Source organism: Heloderma suspectum, chromosome Z (assembly GCF_057233095.1).
Source record: "Heloderma suspectum isolate Gila_16-S chromosome Z, 16-S_ref, whole genome shotgun sequence".
In the NCBI taxonomy this organism is placed as follows: domain Eukaryota; kingdom Metazoa; phylum Chordata; class Lepidosauria; order Squamata; family Helodermatidae; genus Heloderma; species Heloderma suspectum.
This window is the reverse complement of record NC_139476.1, coordinates 6,906,273-6,924,517: the sequence shown is the minus strand read 5'-3', so window position 1 is coordinate 6,924,517 and position 18,245 is coordinate 6,906,273. Positions and strand designations below refer to the sequence as shown.

Sequence of the window (18,245 nt, the reverse complement as noted above, 5' to 3'; positions counted from 1 at the left end):
TATATATATGTTCTTGTTTGGCTTTGATTCCTTGCGGGAATATGATAAAGAGTTTAAGTCAAGGTTGCATTTTCTACAGCATCCAGCTTTAGAGATATCAAAACCTGAAAATAGAACAGAAAGGCTCCTTTGAGCCTGACCAGACCTCCCCTTTCCTCCAGGGAGATGTGATGTGTATTGTCGATTCAAGGACACATGGGTTTAAACAGGGACTTTTAGGCCACCGCTTTTGCTGCTCTGTGGACGTGTTGTTTTTTTGGTGCTGGCCTTCCCAGCATGCCTTTGCTCAATTCTGGACTTCTCGGGAGAGTTTCGCAGGAGCTGCTGTGACTCCTCGGGGGAGTGGACCATGAAGCTTGTGCTTGCAGGTTTTGTGGTGGGCCTGTCGCTGATCGTTGAGTCCATCTCTGTGCCTGGGAAAGAGAACCTCTTGGGAAAAGGACCTTGGAGAGAACCTGAGGCGTCAACCTTCAGAGAATCCAAAGCTCCAGAAGAGGAAGAAGTCACAGGCGTGTTGGAGTTCCAAGGACCGCTTGCTGTGGGCAGCCCAGAAGATGACCCTGAATATGGCCAACCTCATCAGCGCTTGAGTTTATGGCCCAGATCCAGCTTCCAGTCTTGGCTCCACGGAGGCCCAGAGGAACCTGTGTGTAGGGTGAAACTGGACGGGAGCAGTATTTGGGGTCCCAACCATCTGGAAGTCATTGGCCTCCTCACCAACTATGACAGCAGGTTCTTGAAGGCACTGAGCAGGGCCGCCTGGGATGAAGAAGAACTGGAGGTGTTTGGAATGTGCCCCACAGATACCCCGCATGGCCTTCTCTCATCTCTCCAGCGTGTTGGTCATTTTCTGGCCAACCCAGGGGAGAACCACTTTCTCCTCCTTCATCTGGAGGAAGGTAAGTATGCAGGAGGAAAAGCAGGAGGAAGCCCAGGGCCAAATTATGATCATCACTTTTCTAGTTTATAGACATCAAAGATGTATAGAAACACCTTCTTTTATATTGCATAACTAAACCTGATAAGCCAGCCCATATAATTAAATAAAAGACTCCTGCTATGAAGAATGCTTTTCTCTTCTTTTTCTTTTCATTAGTAATTTCCCTTCATAAATTCTGTTCTTTCAGTCTGCGTTTTTTATCTGTATTCCTTCCTTCCTTCCATCTGCGCTGATCATGGCTCGTAATAAATTATCTATCTTCCTTCCCTCCTTCCCCTGCAATTTCCTTTCCTTTCCTTTCCTTTCCTTTCCTTTCCTTTCCTTTCCTTTCCTTTCCTTTCCTTTCCTTTCCTTTCCTTTCCTTTCCTTCCCTTCCCTTCCCTTCCCTTCCCTTCCCTTCCCTTCCCTTCCCTTCCCTTCATCAGTTCCCTATAATTCTATAGCAAACTAATTCTCTGAATGCCAATTGTTATGTAGCCAAAACATAAATCCATGCACAAAATCCATGCACAAAAGAAGGTATCAGTAGAAGCTGGGAGGAATCCCAGTGTTGGCAAGAGTAGAACAAATATTTCTTTTAAAACCTAAGATGAGGGAACCACAAAATAGTCCAATGAGGGTTGTTTGGAATCCCATCACTTCATTAAAAAGTGGGCATGGAATGCTGACCGGCAGTGTGGGAACAGAACACCTTCCATTGCAAGGGGGAATGGATATCCCAGAAGAGGGCATGGCTGGCTGAACTCTGAACAAGGGCTGTCCATGCTGCAGCTTTATGCTGCAGGTCCCTTTCCCTGTTGTGTCATGTTAGCTTGGAAGTTATGGTCAGGGGATTGTTGTAGAGCCCAAAGAACTCTTAAACAACAGTTAAGTGCACAACCACAGTACTGAAAAAGTGACTCCTTTATAAATAAAAGGAAATACATAATTTGATTGTTTTTCATGCCCTGCCTTTTTAACAAAATGCTCACAAGGAGGCAGTGAATGCTGGTAGCTCCAAAGTTAGTGGGGCTTCCATACCTTGGATAGCTCCTTTACAGTTCTGACTGGTTCTGACTGAAACCTGGAGCGGATCCACTGCCCCACTGACATCAGAGCCACCAGCCTCCACTGCAAGGCAGCTTCCATAGAATCAGTATAATACAAAGCAGGATAAAAATACAATGAAAACAGAAACAGTTAAATATGCAGTCCTATCCATATTTAAGGAGGCTCCGTTGGCTGGATTCAGAAGCCCTGTGAGCTGGGGATACTACACCCCTGATATATCTGAACTCTTGTTGTCAAAATGCACCATTTTGTAGGATCACAGTGCAAAGAACAAAAGATCAGACAAAAATGACAACCAGCAAAACCAAACACCAGCTATTAAATGATACAAATCCTCTAGGGACCAGATGTTCCCAAATAAAATCCCAAATGCCTCTGAAGATAGCGGACGTTTAGATTGTAACTGTGGACTATTGCTCTATCTGAGGAAGTGAGATCTTCCAAAGGACAAACTGAGCTAGGCAAATTCTTTGCAGTTTGACAGTGCTTTATTATGTTAACAAGAATGATTTGGGACAGAAGCTCCCATTGTCTTCTGGGTGAAAACTGAAGGACGAGTTAGGAAGAGTTGTCATGCAGAAGGAGGAACAGACTTATTCTCTGTTGTTCCGGATGGCAGGCCTAGAACCAATGGGTGGAAACTGCAGGAAAGCAGATTTTTGTTAAACATTAGGGAAAATGTCCTAACAGTAAGAGCTCTTTGACAGTAGAACAGAGTGCCTTGGGAGGTGGTGGTGGTATTCAAGCAAAAGCTGGATAGCCATTTGTTGGGGATGGACTGGATGACCTTCAGTGAAACCATTCCATTTTAAAATTCTATGATTTTATGTCTGGCATCTTGATAGCTGAAACATCTCTAATACATCTCTTGTTGTCGAGATTCGTTGTTTTCCCTCAAGATGAAACCTGTTTAGGAAAAGTTATTGCACAGTCTGAATTTTTGAACGAATGAATAAATAACGTTATGATGCTGTTGTTTTTATAGGAGAAGCTGGCAACGCCAGCCATGGTTCTTCATTTTCCCTGCCGTAGCTTGCCTTACGCTGGCCTCTGAAGCAAGAGGTGTTCAGCAGCTTGCCTGTTAACAGCTTCCTTTTTCAGGATGCAGAGGAAGGAAAACTTGTACATCCCGATTAATATTCTTTATTAAGAGCATCCCCAAATGGCAAAAGAGGGAAAGATCTGGGCAGTGCTTTATCTGGGACAGGGAACAGAAAAGAGGGACCCAGTCTGGAAAATAGTTGGAAGGTCTGAGCGGTGCCAGGTTTTTGAGAGCCTTAGAGCCTTTGGGCAAGACACCCTCAGCAGGCCCCCTCCCTCAGCAAATCCGCCATCTCACCACCATGGTCACCAGCTGCTCTCCTCCTCCTCTTCCTCATCATTGCTACCACTTGCTTGACGGGCAGAGAGCGAGCTGGCGCTGGCGTCTCCTGCTCCTCCTTCTCACCACCATCCTTGTCTGGGCCAGAGTAAGAGGCAGATGAACAAGCAGGTCGCAGTGATGAAGAAGAGGAACAGCTCCAGGGGCTTCTTGTCAGTGGGTCCCTGCTGGGGTGTGGGTCCTTGTCAGGTGCCCGACCAATGCCTACCCTTGATGCCAGCCTTGGGTATGAATTGTGTGTGTGTATCATTTATTTTAAACACAGGATATGTGGCCCCTGCAGCGGGAAAGATCTGTTCTGATACCCTCCTCGTGTTTCCTTTCCCCTGGCAGTGAAATGGGAGAATGAGACGAAGCTCAGGTTCAAGCTGATGGTTCAAGAAGACGTTGACGTGTCTCTGGGCTTACTTCACCTTGCCCTTCTTGTCTTTTACCAAGGAGGGAAGGAGTCTCTGGTTGCCAGCCCCCGGGAGAAGTTCCTAGTGAGTGGAAAAGGTCTCCATCAACAGCAGGTATGTAACGGATGGGGCAGGTCGAATGGCTTTATTTATTACTTGCATGCAATTTCTGTTCCTTTTATCCAAGGAGCTCAATGACACATATACATTCCCCCAGCACTGCTTTTTTTTTATCCTCTCAACAACCCTGTGAGGCAGGCTAGGCTGAGAGAGATGGTGATGGGCCCAAGGTCACCCGGTGAGCTTCATGGCTGAGCTGGAATTTGAACATGGGTCTCTCCAGTCCAAACCTGGCTCTCAGATTTCATAGAACCACAGAATAGTAGGGTTGGAAGGGGCCTGTAAGACCCTCGAGTCCAGCCCTCTGCTCAATGCAGGAATCCAAGTCAGAGCATCCCTGACAGGTGGCTGTCCAGCCTCACCTTGAATGCCTCCAGTGTGGGAGAGCCCACCTAGGTCATGGGTTCCATTGTCGTATTGCTCTAACAGTTGGGAACATTTTCCTGATGTTCAGCCGGAATCTGGCTTCCTGCAACTTGAGCCCATTATTCGGTGTCCTGCACTCTGGGAGGATCGAAAAGAGATCCTGGCCTTCCTCTCTGAGACCCCCTTTCAAGTACTTGAAGAGCGCTATCATATCTCCCCTCAGTCTTCTCTTCTCAAGGCTAAACAGGCCCAGTCCTTGAAGGACAGGTCTGTCAGCTGCTGCTGATAGGTAAATTGCACTTCCATATCCAGAAACAGTCTGCACATACAGACGCAAGCACCCCCCCCCCCCGCCCCACAGCATCTGGTACTCCTGGATCCAGGTAGCGAAGGCTGGTGGTTCTGATGTCAGTGGGGTGGTGCATCCACTCTGGGTTTCAGTCAAAACCAGTCAGAACTCTAAAGGGCCTATCCAAGGCGCTGCTTTAGAGTTCTCCCTGGTTCTGACTGACACCCGGAGCGGATGCACGGCCTCACTGACATTGGAACCACCAGCCTCCACTGGTAGAGGGGAAGCCTGCTTGTGACTATCAGATGCTGGTTGTGGAGTACGTTGAAGGTTAGGGCTGTTGTCTTCGTGTCCTGCTTCGGGGCTTCCCACAGGCTTCTGCCTGACCGCCATGGAGAGCAGGGAGCTGGATGAAATGGCCGTTGGAGCCCTTCTGGGTCAGCCTTCATGTTCTTTCTGATGGGGCTTCTCGCATCAATGCTCTTGTCTCGGCTAGGAGCACCACCTTTAAATGGCTCCGCTCCTGTGCCTTTACCAGCAGCCTGTCCTGCAGAAATCCAGCCAGGGAGGTCTTTCCTGACATGTAGATAAACATGATCTAATAAAGCAGATGCAGGGGGGATGGCAGCACCCTGCCAGCTGAATTTCAGCTATTGGAGGTGCTGTTGAATGCATTGGGAAGAGACGTCCGGCGGTTCTGTGAATTCTGATGTGTTTGTCTCTTCATTTTCCTGCCGCAGGTCGTCTGCCTCTCCAGGGGCACACAGTACATTGTCCTTTGGGGCTCCGTGATATCGGGAAGACGTACGCCCAGGCAACTGAGCTTCGAGCTTTCTTTGGAAATCAGGCGTCAGAGCAACGAGGGTATGCATAGAGGCATGGGTGGGGCGGGGGTGAGTTCCACTTGTGTTTCTCCGTCACCCCCTTTAAAAAAACAAATATTTTTATTAACAACTTATCAAAATGCAGTTATTTCATATTATAAATTATTATTATTATTATTATTATTATTACTACTACTACTACTACTACTATTTCTATAACACCTCATAGCTGAAGCTCTCCGAGTGGTTTCCAAAGATTAAAGACGATTAAAAATACAGGATACAAAGTTTAAAAACCATTTACATAACACAGAGACAGTTCACACAGAGACAACATATATCTGAAACAACTTTAAGCAATCAGCCATAACCGCAAGACAAATCCAGGACCTGATTAAACATAGCATATGCTGCCAAATGCCTGAGAAAAGAGAAAGGTCTTGACCTGGCACCGAAAAGATAAAAATGTTGGTGCCAGATGGGCCTCGTCGGAGAGATCATGCCACAATTGGGGGGCCACCACCGAGAAGGCCCTCTCCCTTGTTGCTGCCTTCCGAGCCAACCGCGGAGGAGGCATCCGGAAGAGGACCTTGGATGCTGAGCATAGGCTATGGGGAGGTTCATGTCAGGAGAGATTCTCCATCAGGTAGTGCGGTTCCTGACCCATGTAGGGCTTTATAGGTTAAAACCAGCAGCTTGAATAGAGCCTGGAAGCATAGAGGCAGCCAGTGCAAGCAGGCTAGAGTTGGTCTAATATGTTCGGACCTTCTGGTCCCTGTTATCAACCTGGCCGCTGCAATTTGCATGAGCTGCAGCTTCTGAACTGTCTTCAAAGGCAGCCCCATGTAGAGCAGTAATCTAACTTGGAGGCTGCCAGAGCACAGACAACTGAAACCAGGCTATCCCTGTCCAGATAGAAGCATAGCTGAGCCACCAGCTGAAGTCGGTAGCAGGCACTCCATGCCAGTGAGGCCACCTGAGCCTCAAGTTACAAAGAAGGCTCCAGGAGGACCCCCAAGCTACGGACCTGCTACTTCAGGGGGAGTGCAACCCCATCCAGAACAGGGTGAGCACCCTCCCTCCGGTCAGGAGAACCGCCAACTAACAGCATCTCAGTCTGGATTGAGTTTCAGTTTATTAGCCCTCATCCAGTCCACTGTCACAGCCAGGAATATGCTAATATTACACAAGTATTACAAAATACAAACTTTAACATATGCACTGATCTTAAGATTGCAATCCTATAGACACTTACCTGGGTTTTGTCCCATTAAATTCAGCGGTGGTTAGTTCTGAAAAGACATCCATAGGACTGCACTGTCAATATTACACAGGTATTACAAAATACAGTCTTCAACCAATATTTAAGGCATGGGAGCTAAGGTCTTGCAAAGGCTGCTGAACACTCTGGCAGCTCTGGTTTAGCAAGGCTTAGGCGCAGTCCCTTGCAAAAGGTTTGTAGTCTTTTAAGGAGGTTTGCTTTTGATGTAGCAGCAAAGGTTTTGCAAAGCTTCCCAAGGTAGCCTGTTTCTTGCAAGGTGGCTTTGCTCTGATCTACCAAATTCAGCCTTCCTAAAAGTTTATCTTAGAAGCAATGGTTTAGGAAAATGTTGACATGATCTGTCCAATGGCTACACTGGGATATGAGATCACAAAGTGCTCTGAGCCTAGGTTTGCAATCCTAAACATACCTACCATTAGGGAGTAACACCCAGTGAGGCTAATGGGACTCAAAGGAACATGCTTGGCTTCGCTCTGTCTATGACATACTCTATGAAGCCAATTTTTGTTGGCAGGCTGATTTTTGATTGGTGCTTTCTCTGCCTTCCTTTAAAATGGTATTGCTCTCTTTCCACACTGCTGGTTCCTCTTCTTGCTTTTTAAACATCTAATGAAAACCTTGAGAGCTGGTGTATGAGTGGTAGCCAAGAGACAGAGCTACGGACAGTCCCCACTTCAAATCCTGCCTCTGCCATGAACTCACTAGGTAGGCATGCTGCTCTCTCTGAGCCTCCCTCCCTCCAAGTGCAACATGGGGGGTAATAACACTGCCTGACTTTACAGGGTTGCTATAAGGATTACAACTAGATATTACAAATGAAGCACTGTGAATACTTGGAAGTGCTATGCAAATATAATTATCGCCATTACATTCATTTCCCTTTCTTTTAAACATTGTTTATCTTAGGCCTTCTCTCCCTCTCCTCTCGTACATCAGCTAATTATTTAGGTGACTAAATTACCACCATCATAAATAATCATCCTTCCTGGGGACTAGGAGCTTATTGGCGAAGGGTGAGGAAAAACCTCTGTTTGCTGCTTCTCCATTAAGGAATCCTCCTTCTCCTTTTCGTGGCCATCCCTCCCAGGCACTGCCCTCTCCGCCCAGGAAGCCCAAGACCTCCTGTTTGGTTTTGATGCCAAGTGTTTCACCCGCATGACCCCAGCTGTTTTGCTGATGGTGAAACGAAAGCCTGGAGACAGCGGTGTTCCATCCTCATCTTTCCTCGCTGCTGATGGCAAGTTGGACATGGTCCCGTACCTGAAGCCCACGTGGGTAGCCCTCTTTGGTTGTTTCTGATCTAGTCTCGATCCTCCCACGCCCACCCCCAGGGGCAGGAGCTGACAGCCCTAGAGCTGCAGGCTTGCAAAGGAGACAGGGGGTATCTGGTTGCTGCCTCTCTCTTGGCAGCTTCCCTGCGATTGGCTGTGCTACTGTGATGTCACAGAAGCTTGGCAAACATTCCCAATTCCTTCTGTGGGTGGGGAAAGGCCTACTCCCAGAATCTGCAGTTTCTCCCTTACACCTACATTCTCTCCCCAAAGCACCATCACAGCGAACAAAGGAAAAGCCCAGCTGGGTGAGACTGATGGTCCATCTAGCCAAGCACCCTGTTTCCAATAGTGGACAGCCCCTGGGAAGCACAAAAGCAGGGCATGAAGGGAGTAGCTCTATCCTTCCGTTGCCCGGCACCTCTAAAGGGCACCAGGTTGGAGACTCAGGCACTTATGCATGTTGCTTCTGGGCATGAGAATGAGGCTTAATTGGTGGTGAGAGTCTTATTATGGACTCATCCTTTGGCAAATTATTCCAAGAGACTTGGTTGTGCATATATATTTGTTAACAGGTTCGTATGAGAAATTATAATTTTGCAATATTTGACCACTGAAAAAGACCTAATGGTCGAAATGCATGTGGTGTTTCTTCTTGCGACTTACCTACCGCTGATTTTATTCATCCAGACTGCAAATCTTCATTCTGAGACTGGTTCTATCTAAACTGAGGACCTCAAGACCACAACACCTGGCCAAATTTTGGGAGTCTTTTGTTCTTTCACCCATCCCCTGCTTTTTGTACCACCTAGGTTGATGAAGAGTTCTGGAGAACTCAAAGCCTGCACATTTTGGCAGAATTTTGGTTGGTCCTAATAAAGGTACTGCCCAACTACGGATTTAATTTGCTTCCTTCAAGCATTTTTCTGGAAAACAGCCAGCTGCATGGTCTTCCCACGAGCAGCTGTACTTGCAGGTAGATGCTCCAGCTTGCTATTTGACACCAGTAGGCCAGAGTACCAACCTGCACATATTCCTGTGGGGCATGGATGCTAAATTCACAAAGAGAGGAGTGTGAGAATATCCTGTAACCACATGGCACAAATGGAAGGAGGGTGGGAAGAAAGGGAGGGCCAAAGAGGGCAGGTTGTGGGCACAGTTTTCTTTTCTTTTTAAAGACTTCTGTTTTGTCCCCGCAGCAGTTTGCTGGCTTCTGGTGTGGCTGAAGCACCGTCTCCCGATGCCTCCTCCCCCAGCCAGACAAATATCTCAGTGGTAGTGCCCACGAGCACTGGGCAGTTTCTAGAGGCCCTTTCGCAGTTTGTCAACAAGGTGCTGAGCCCCTCCAGCGAGTCGCCTCCCATCTCCAGGGCGCACCTGCGGTTGGATTTTGACACGATGGAGGCCCTCCCTCACGTGCTCCTCAACCTGTCGGAGAAGGTGGCCTTGGAGCAGCTGGTGCAGTCTGAGGACCACTTGGTTGTCCTTTTTCCTGAGGACAGCCAGGCCCTGATGGAACACCACTGGAGGTTCCTGGAGGGGACGTTGCTACAGCAACTCCTGGAGAAGCTGCACGCCGTGATCCAGCAACTGAACTCCATGCCGTCCTTCCAAGCCAACGCAGACCTCTTCCACACCCTCCTGGCTTTCTGTTATTACCCTTCTGGTGGCCCAGGGGGGCTACACAGCAGCAGCTCTGGAGGGATGGAACGATCCAGGACTCGGGAAAAAATCCACAGCCTGCTACTGCTCAAAGCCCTCCAGGCGGTGCACGCTCGCTGGCGAGAGTCCAAAGCATCCTCCCGGGCAAACCGCAGTGCTCGGAACCGGGATGACTACTGTCAGCTGCGGGAGCTCAGAATAGACTTGGTCTCCACAGGGTACATCATCCTACCAGAGTCGTACAATGCCAACAACTGTGTGGGGTCGTGCCGGAGCCCCCTCTCCACCCGCATCCCCGATTATTACTCCCACACCATTTTCCTGCTGCGCATGCATGAACAGGGGATGCCTCTCCAGCGTGCCCCTTGTTGCGTCCCGGAGAAATACTCCCAAAGTCACATGGTGACGTTTACCAACGATCAAGGGATGACGGTTAAGGTCTACCCAAATATGGTGGCTGTGTCGTGCGGATGTCGGTAGAGAGAGAGAGACACACACACACACACACACGCACCCATCCAGCCTTCCCAGAGTCTCTACAAAAGTGCACCACGCCAGGGCTTGTCCCTTTTAACTGCATCCTCCTCCTGCTCATGGCCAGAGTTGTGTGTGCTCTTGTGTTTAGAAATAGAATAACTCTTGCCTTGCATAATTTATGCTACATGTTGTAAAATTACTATTTTGCAAACATTATTCTGGCAGGGAGTGGGGATGAGATGTTTGGGATACTGGAGTCCTTTCCCACCCCAGACCCCAAGCACTGGGATCTTATTCTGCCACCCTTCTGGCTTCTGAGAGGACAGCGGATTTTGTCCCTAAACTTTCAAGCATATAATTGCGCCCATTGATTGCTGGGCACTAGAGACGGGATCTTTTCTGTGGTGGCCCCATGACTTTAGAGCTCCCTCCTTTGATAGGTATGCATGGGCCCCTATTGGTGTCTTTTAAAAGGGCTTCGAAGGCTTATTTATTCTAAGCTGCTGCTATTTATGTTTGGTATTTAATTGCTGTTAGTTTTAACTGCTGATGCTTAGCTAGTTCTTTAACAACTTAATCTTTTTGCTACTGATCCATATGTTTTGATATTGTTTTACTCTGCTGATGCAATCATATTTTCTAGAAATTTTAGCTTATGATTCTTTGGTTTGTAATATGTTAGGGGTTGTTTTAATATGTTGTGATCCACCTTGTGAGAGGTAGCCCTGAAAGGCCTGCCTATAAATAAAAAAATAAAAAATAACGGCTAGGTACTTGATTTTGTCTTTTTAAAACGATAGCCAAGATTTTGAGGCAGTTTGAATTTTGGTGCCTGGTACCAACACCTGTACTCTTTTTCTGTGCTTCTTAAAAATCATGGCTTTTGTTCCGACTTCTGTGCAAAGATGGGTGCTTCCTGTAGATGGGTGCATTCCACCAACACTGGGTGACCTTCCTTACTTCAATCCCATTACCAGCTTCCAGGTTTCCCAAAAGCATCTCAGTCCCCACTGTTGGAAATAGGACACTGAACTAGTCTAGATGGCCCTTTGGAAGAATGCAGGAATGTTTTTCTTACGCTAGATCTAATCACTGGTGACTACTCATAATAGTTAACTGTAGAGCTTCCCTGTATAGAAGCAGTCTATCCCCAGATCCTGAGGACAAAGAGCAGGAGAGGGCGATTACTTCCATGCCCTGCTTGTGGGCTTCCTGGGAGCATCTAGCTGGCCACTGAAAGGAAACAGGATACTGGAATAGATCAGGGTGTAGCGCCTCAGGCCTGGGGGCCCAGAAGGCCACACACCTTCCCCTGAACTCACCCCCTTTTGCCCCAACCACTGATCATTCGGTGGTTTCCTGGTTTGGCGGTTTTTCCCATCGAAAAGGTTGAAATTCTTCTCCTAAGGCTTTGTTACCGGCAGTTAGAGCCTGAAGCTAAGTTATGCCGGTATTTTTAACATTTTTGCCCTGCCCCTTTGACTTTTGGCCCCACCCCTTTGATCTTCAGCCACGCCCACCACAGGAATGTGGCCCTCGAGAACTTCTCCTAAGTGGAATTTAGCTTTCGGGCTGAACACCCCTGGAGTAGATGGCTCTTTGGTATGATCCACCAAGGCCCTTCCCTCTAGCCCCATTTTTGCCCTAGAGGTGTAAAAAAGACAATGCCATGGAGCGCATACAAAGTGATTTCCCATACTACTCCACAACCACCAGCAGAACATTACAGGTGAGACCCCCCACCACCACCTGGCATATTTGGCTGCTCCCTCACTCTTTGCCTTTGCTGAGGTTCTTTCTCCCCAACTCATAAGATGCTTCAGAATTGTCCTGGAGTGTGGGAAATGATGGGACTTTACACATTTTTGACATTTTTATTTAATATGCATTTTATAAACAGATTTAAGCCAGAGGGGTGGGTCAAAAAAAGGAAGTTATTTTGAGCAGACTCCTGAGGTCAGGTTGCTATGCAACCTCTTTACTAAATTGCTGCTCTGTTTTACATTATGCTCCCCTGTAAAGCAGATTGAGGCAGGGGTCTCATCCCACCTTGTTCTATTATACCGAACATCCTGTACATTTTTCAAGTCTTGTCTTGGTGATAGTTCTGCCCAAGGTTTTCCATACAGATCCCTCCCCATAGCAAAGGAAGAACTAGGAAGGATAACATTTCCTGGAGAATGGAACTTTTAAAAAGTGGGGGAAATGGTTTGATGGTGTTAAATCAAATGGAATCAAAGGGATGGTGTGATATTATGGGGAGAGAATTTCCTGCAGATGGGAGTCTGCACAGGTTACACAGTGGTGTGACTTGATGACTGCAGTGAAATCTGGAATTCTAAAAGGTCTGGATCTGTTTCCAATGCATTCACACATCACGTTTTGTCTTGTGGCTTAAAATGCCCTCTTGGTTCACCTGGATCCAAGACTATCATAATGCACTCTGTTGCACCATTAATTTTCTTGCCCTGGGAAATGGCAAATGCTCATGGGTCAAAATGTTTTGAGTCGCACACTAGGTTTTTTGTTTTTGTTTTTACAGCTGCAAATCATCCTCAGGTTTTGGGGTGTCAGACTGTGGATTTGGAGCCCCAGAACCCATGTTTTCTGTCTGTTTAAAAACAAAACATGAGAGGGTGCAGGAGTATTAGAGCCAATGCTGAGTGTTGAAATATATGATTTTTGCGTCTGAATAATGCAGCTTTGATTTTTGCCACCATGGCAATGTTTGCACTTCTGAAGTTGAATCAGACTTGGCTCAGTTCGCTTCTGCTCTGTTTACAGCATAAACGACTCTGAGCTAAGAGAGACACTTGCTTTATTTTGTGCACGTGGGAAAAAACCACAAAGTCCAGGACGTTTCCCAACAAAATAAGGAAAGGAGACATGCTCAAAGAGCCATGCTTTAAACAACAAAAGAAAACAAAAATGGACAGATTTAAACAAGAATGGACGGTGGCGTTCTCGCCAAAACTCCTCTACTTGCTCTAAATATTTAAAAGTTTGTATTCATATATGTGTGTTCTTTGCTGTGTGTGTGAACAAACCATCGCAGGGTCAACAGTGCATGTGGAGTTCTGGTATCATCTGGCACCATTTCAGAAAACCGAGCTCTTTGCAAAGGGAAGCTATTCACATTTTCGGCTACACGTCTTTGCACCATGAGGCACCGAGCGATGTGAGCGTGTGAGCCAGCGGATGATTTCGGCCGAGACTGTGCGGCTTTGGGCTTCTCTCTTATAGCAGCCAGGTTTAGCACCAAGCCTTTGCCCTCTAACGCCAATGTGAGCCCACTCGAACTCGGCAACCGCTTCTCGCCATGAGGAAGGATAAGCCATTCCCCATTTCTGCAGCTGGGGAAACTGAGGCATTGGGCAACACCAAAAAGCCAAAAAAGAAAAGAAAAAAGGAAGGGGGTTAGTCAGCCGGCGAGGGCCCAGGAAGGCAGGGGTGAGGCAGATATCTTGGCCAGCGGTGTCCCAAGCAGCCTCTGACGAGGAAACTGCAGCAAGCAGAGGTGGCTGTGCTCAAAGGGTGGGTGGGTGTCTTTGTGCTCGGAAGTTGTCCCCATGCTTACAAGTGGGGTGGGGGGAGAGGTGGAGCAGGAGGCACCTTGGAGCTCTGCTTTCTGGCGGGGGGCACAGCGCCACCGCTGCGCTTTCAGCCTTGCCTCTTCCCCTCTTGCAACTTGTGCTTCCCAAATTTGTGGGTGCCGTCCTTGTGCGGGGAGAAGAATGGGCGCTGCGCCAGCCAGGGCTTCCTGTCCTTGGGCTCGTGCAGGTGGGGCTTACTCTCCCGCTCATGCTTGGCATGGGGGCGCCCCTTCCCTTTGTCATGCTCGTCTTTGGGGCGCTGCTCTCGCTTGTGCGCCTTGGAGAGGTGGGCCCCTGCATCATGTTTGTGGTGGCGGCTTCTCCCATCCTCCCGTTGCTGCTGGTCTTCCTTCCCCTTCCGGGGATGTCGCTTGCCAAGCCGCTGCTTTTCTTCTTCCTCTTCTCCTTCTTCTCCTCCTCCTTCCTCCTCCTCCTCCTCCTCCTCATGGGCCTTGCGACTTTTGAAGGCCTTGTCTTTGGAGGGCTTCTCTCTCCTGCTCACTTCCTCCCGGCTCTTCCTGGGTCTTACCTTGGCCTCTGTTTCCTCTTCTAACTCCTCCTCTTCGTCTTCTATGGATTCTGGTTCTTCTTCCACCTCCTCTTCTATCACCTCCTCCTCTTCCATTTCTAGTAGTTCCTCCTCAATGTCAGGTGGCTCTTCTGTGTCCGACCAGTCAAACCACCGCTCGTAAAACCACCGTTCATCCTGCAAGGGAAATAAACACGCAACAGCCATCATGAAAAGACTGTGACCATTAAGCGGTCTGGCCGTAGATGGTCTAACCTTCGGTCTGATAATGGCAGGGCTCTCCTTATGTTCTCAAGAACTTTCCTGCTGCAGGATCAGACCAGAAGTTCCATCTAGTCCAGCATCCTGCTTCCCAGAGGTGAACCTGTTGCCTCCACAGGAAGCCCAGAAACAGGACGGGAAGGCAGTAACTCCATCCCACTGGTGTTCCCCAGCAACTGGTCTTCAGGGACATGCTGCTTCTTGAACATGGTTCCGTATTGCCAGGATTGCTACGGCAAACTTGGCTGGTCAGTGCCGACAGGACTGCAGCCATCTTGAGGAAATTTCAAGGTTTTCAAGGGGAACAACAAACTTCAATTTCAAGGTACAACAAATATTTAGCGGCCTAAGGGAAGCACCCCCCTCCTTCCAAGCAAAAACTGAATAGGAACACTCCACATTGAAACATTTTGTTGCTGCAGGTCCCACTCAGGCCTATAGCCAGCTGAAAAGTTCTGGGGTGGGGAGGTGAGAGTGCCAAAAAAGTAAGGGCAGGGCAGTTCATCTGGTTTGCAGGCCTTTTACAGACAAAAAGGTAAGGAAGGCTTTGGAGAGCTGCTATTGGTGTAGTGGTAAAAGTTGGAGTGCAGGTACTCATCATGATGTCAGGTTTCCCCATAGTCAGGTTTCCAAGGACAGTGTAAAAATCCAAGCAGCTGTGTTGATCCATATCAACAATCCAGTTCTACCAGCTTTCCTCTCCACCAGGAGCAGGTCTTTTGGAAAGCAAATGGGTCTTCACTGCCCATTCAAGCCCAAGCCGTCCCAAAAGACTTTGCATTTCAACAGGGAAAAATGTATTGTTGGTGGGAAAACTCATTCCAGCCCCCAGCAATTTTGAGCACTGCAGCTAAGCACAGTGGGAACAGGGATGTCTGCGGGGGGGGGGGGGGGGTGGCAAATGATATCAGCGTCCCTGCTGGGAAAAAGTGCCAGGGCCGCATCCCTGCGAACCCCGGCTCCACTGCACCAGTGCGCCCTCTCTTTTGAAAATGCGTAATGCCCTTCTCTCAGTGACGGAACTTGGAACCTTTTCAGACCCACCTTTACTCCAAACTTATATTGGGTGACCCACATCTTAACCTTTTACAATAAGTTCGAATTGGCCCATCTCTCCCAGAATGGTTTGCTTTTACGGGCAATGGCTCCCCAGCGTTTCAAACAGAGAACATTCTTTCTTGATACCTACTACCTGCTCCTTTTCTAAAACTGGAGATGTCAGAATTTGAACCTGGGACCTTCTGCATACAAAGCAAGTGCTCTGCCACGAAGCCATTATAGACTTTCTTTTATTAAAAAAGGTAAAGGTCTCCCCAACCAGTCGTGTCCGACTCTAGGGTGTGGTGCTCATCTCCATTTCTAAGCTGAAGAGCCAGCGCTGTCCGAAGACGCTTCCGTGGTCATGTGGCCGGCATGACTGAACACCGAGGTACACAGAACGCTGTTACCTTTCCCGCCGAAGCGGTACCTATTTATCTACTTGCAATTTCTTGCTTTCGAACTGCTAGGTTGGCAGGAGCTGGGACTGAAGACGGGAGCTCACTCCGTCACGCAGCACTCGGGTCTCGAACTGCTCACCTGCCGACCTTCCAGTCTGCAGTTCAGCGTCTTAACCACTAAGCCACCATGGCCCTAACTTTCTTTTATTACCTGTATTCAAAATAGTCAGAATGGCATTATCTATTAAGGGCTACATGTTATGCAGGAACGTTTATTTTCCGACTCTAATGTTAACTTGCTCCCTTCCCGGCCACGGAGAGATGCCCTTGCGGGACTCCATCTGAAAGTGTAGTTTCAGAAGGGAAAACCCATATTGATTTTTGTCAAATATTTGTGAAGAGGAGAGTGTTAACTCCTGCCGACTTCAATTCATGACTCTTTCTTGGAAAGATGCACCTATAATTCAGTTTAATTTTTTAAATCTGCAGTTACTTCTTTAAAAATGTGCATTCTTCTGATGTAATACCAGTCTCTTGGACTCCCTCATGGGCATGGAATAAGCCCTTTTGCTGAAATTAGCTCCCTGTCCATCTCTCCCTCATTCCCACTCCGTCTACTTGACTCACCAGCTCTCCAATGCTGCCTTCTTGAGGAGTCCACGCGGCAAGCTCAGTCTTGTAAAACTCCTCACCGAAGTCTATTATGTCTGTGAAAATGATGGGATGTTAGATGAGCTCTTATATCGAAGGCAGGTTTTTATGTGCCTCGAACCAGATACCCTGAGACTAAACAAACAGAGGAGGGGGGACCTGTGACTTGATCACAGGACTCTGCCAAAGGAGACCACTGCACTGTAGGCCGGGGTGGCAGAACACACACGCACACTTACAGCAGTGTTTTGGTAGGCTTTGGGCAATAGAATATTGTTGGGCCACTTGCCCCATTTTTTAAAAACCCCTAATTCCTCCCCACACCCCACAAGCTCTTTCACTCAGGTGAAAGTGGGCCTGGACTTCGGCACCACTGCCTCAGGCACAGATGTGACACAAAGGTAGGGATGTCCGTCGTGGGGATAGCCGGCTGTTTTTGGGCCTAACAGACCCCTGTGACGTCGCCAACCCGGCTCACTTTTGTGAGCTGAGCTGCAAGGCAGTTCCCGAAACCTGGGAACTTTATCGGGCATTTTTTAATTTGCACAAGTTGTAAGTTGCAAACAATCACAGCAGTCAGTAGCGCAATTTGTGCAAAACCACAGGCGTGAATGGTCTAATTCATGCAAATTGGTCCAGTTAGGCCTGCAATTTTGCACAAATTGTGTTATTGACGGCTGTGATTTTGCTCAAATTACAATGTGCTCACGGGCAAAAATCCACAAGCTGGCTCAACTTGGCGTATGCCGGAGCGAGCTGGAGTCCTGGGGGCTGAGCCAGCGAAAAGCTGCTGAGGTCCCCGCACCACTGGAATTCTCTGACATCCCTATACATCAGACGTTGTGATTGGCAGGCAGCACTGAGGCCTTTAGACTGGCCAGGTCAGGAATGAGTACTAGGAACACAGCTCTTTTGTTCTTGTCAAGAACACAGACCCCACAATGCTTGCTCCATCCCAGATGATGGTGGTGGTGTAATCACCCAACTGGCAAATGCCCTCAGGGTGGTTTACAACCATAAAACCAAACAACAACAACAACCCCCCACCGCAAATAAAAAATACTAATACAACACTACAAGTATCAAAATATTAAATATCAAAAACATAAAAGAATTAAAACATTGAGGAGACAGCAGTAAAATTAATAAAGCAACCGATTAAAGGATAAATGCTTAAAAAGGAGGGTCTTAACTTGGCATCTAAATGTATACAGTGAAGACACCAAGCGGATCTTCCTGGGAATGGTGTTCCACAGACAGGGGGCCACTACAGAGAAGGCTCTTTCCCTGGTAGCCTCCGTTGCACCATTGTGGGTGCCTCCAAAGAGCATCTGTAGCAGTCGGGCAGGAAGATATGGGAGAAGATCAGGAGACAAAGTCCCATTTGCACCATCTCTACGTTCTACTCACCAAATTTGGTTTTTTCTACCTGTAAAGGAGGCTCAGCAGGTGTGGGGGGGGTCCCCAGGAGCTCGGTCATGATGTGAAATGACTCTCCCCTCTTACCTTGAACCACCTGGCAGCCCACGCTGAGTAGAGCAACAAAGGAGGCAACGAGGATGCATTTATTCAAGGTCAGTCCTTCCCAGGGGAGCGTGTCCTTTCCAGGGGTGGCAGCACGGGCTTCCATTTTTCTTTTAACTGGGATGGTCTTTGGGGCTTCCAGGAGAGAAAGGGGGGATTATGACACAGTGTGATTTTATTTTTCCTAT

General features: G+C 48.0%; 2 protein-coding genes across 6 annotated transcripts in view; one reads left to right on the top strand and one right to left on the bottom strand.

Moving 5' to 3' along the window:
* The first annotated feature begins 197 nt into the window (after positions 1-197).
* AMH (anti-Mullerian hormone) lies at positions 198-10,858 on the top strand. 4 transcript variants are annotated; one of them, XM_084826144.1, is made up of 5 exons: positions 198-899; positions 3,705-3,883; positions 5,285-5,408; positions 7,738-7,921; positions 9,121-10,858. In XM_084826144.1, exons 1-5 carry the CDS (start codon positions 350-352, stop codon positions 10,061-10,063), a joined length of 1,980 nt encoding a protein of 659 aa, XP_084682270.1. In that variant the 5' UTR covers positions 198-349; the 3' UTR covers positions 10,064-10,858. The 4 variants fall into 4 exon arrangements, with proteins under 4 accessions (XP_084682270.1, XP_084682273.1, XP_084682272.1 ...); XM_084826147.1 differs by having other exon boundaries at positions 3,810-3,883; positions 9,124-10,832; XM_084826146.1 differs by having other exon boundaries at positions 3,810-3,883; positions 9,121-10,832.
* A 1,061-nt stretch (positions 10,859-11,919) lies between these two features.
* JSRP1 (junctional sarcoplasmic reticulum protein 1) overlaps positions 11,920-18,245 on the bottom strand; it is a 28,123-nt gene continuing 21,797 nt past the window's right edge. Inside the window, exons 5-7 of one of the 2 annotated variants that reach the window (XM_084826210.1) lie at positions 18,040-18,192; positions 16,510-16,589; positions 11,920-14,359 (exon numbers count right to left, since the gene is read on the bottom strand). In XM_084826210.1, the coding sequence (XP_084682336.1) occupies positions 13,721-14,359; positions 16,510-16,589; positions 18,040-18,192 (872 nt within the window). In that variant the 3' untranslated portion in view covers positions 11,920-13,720. The remainder of the gene's footprint in view (positions 14,360-16,509; positions 16,590-18,039; positions 18,193-18,245) is intronic. The other variant, XM_084826211.1, reaches the window with a different exon arrangement.

Excerpts from the sequence above, each read along its gene's own strand:
- AMH (XM_084826144.1), top strand. The coding sequence starts at position 350 with ATGAAGCTTGTGCTTGCAGGTTTTGTGGTGGGCCTGTCGCTGATCGTT. Across the intron at positions 3,884-5,284 it reads AAGGTCTCCATCAACAGCAG|GTCGTCTGCCTCTCCAGGGG; the intron begins GTATGTAACGGA and ends TTCCTGCCGCAG. Across the intron at positions 5,409-7,737 it reads CAGGCGTCAGAGCAACGAGG|GCACTGCCCTCTCCGCCCAG; the intron begins GTATGCATAGAG and ends CATCCCTCCCAG.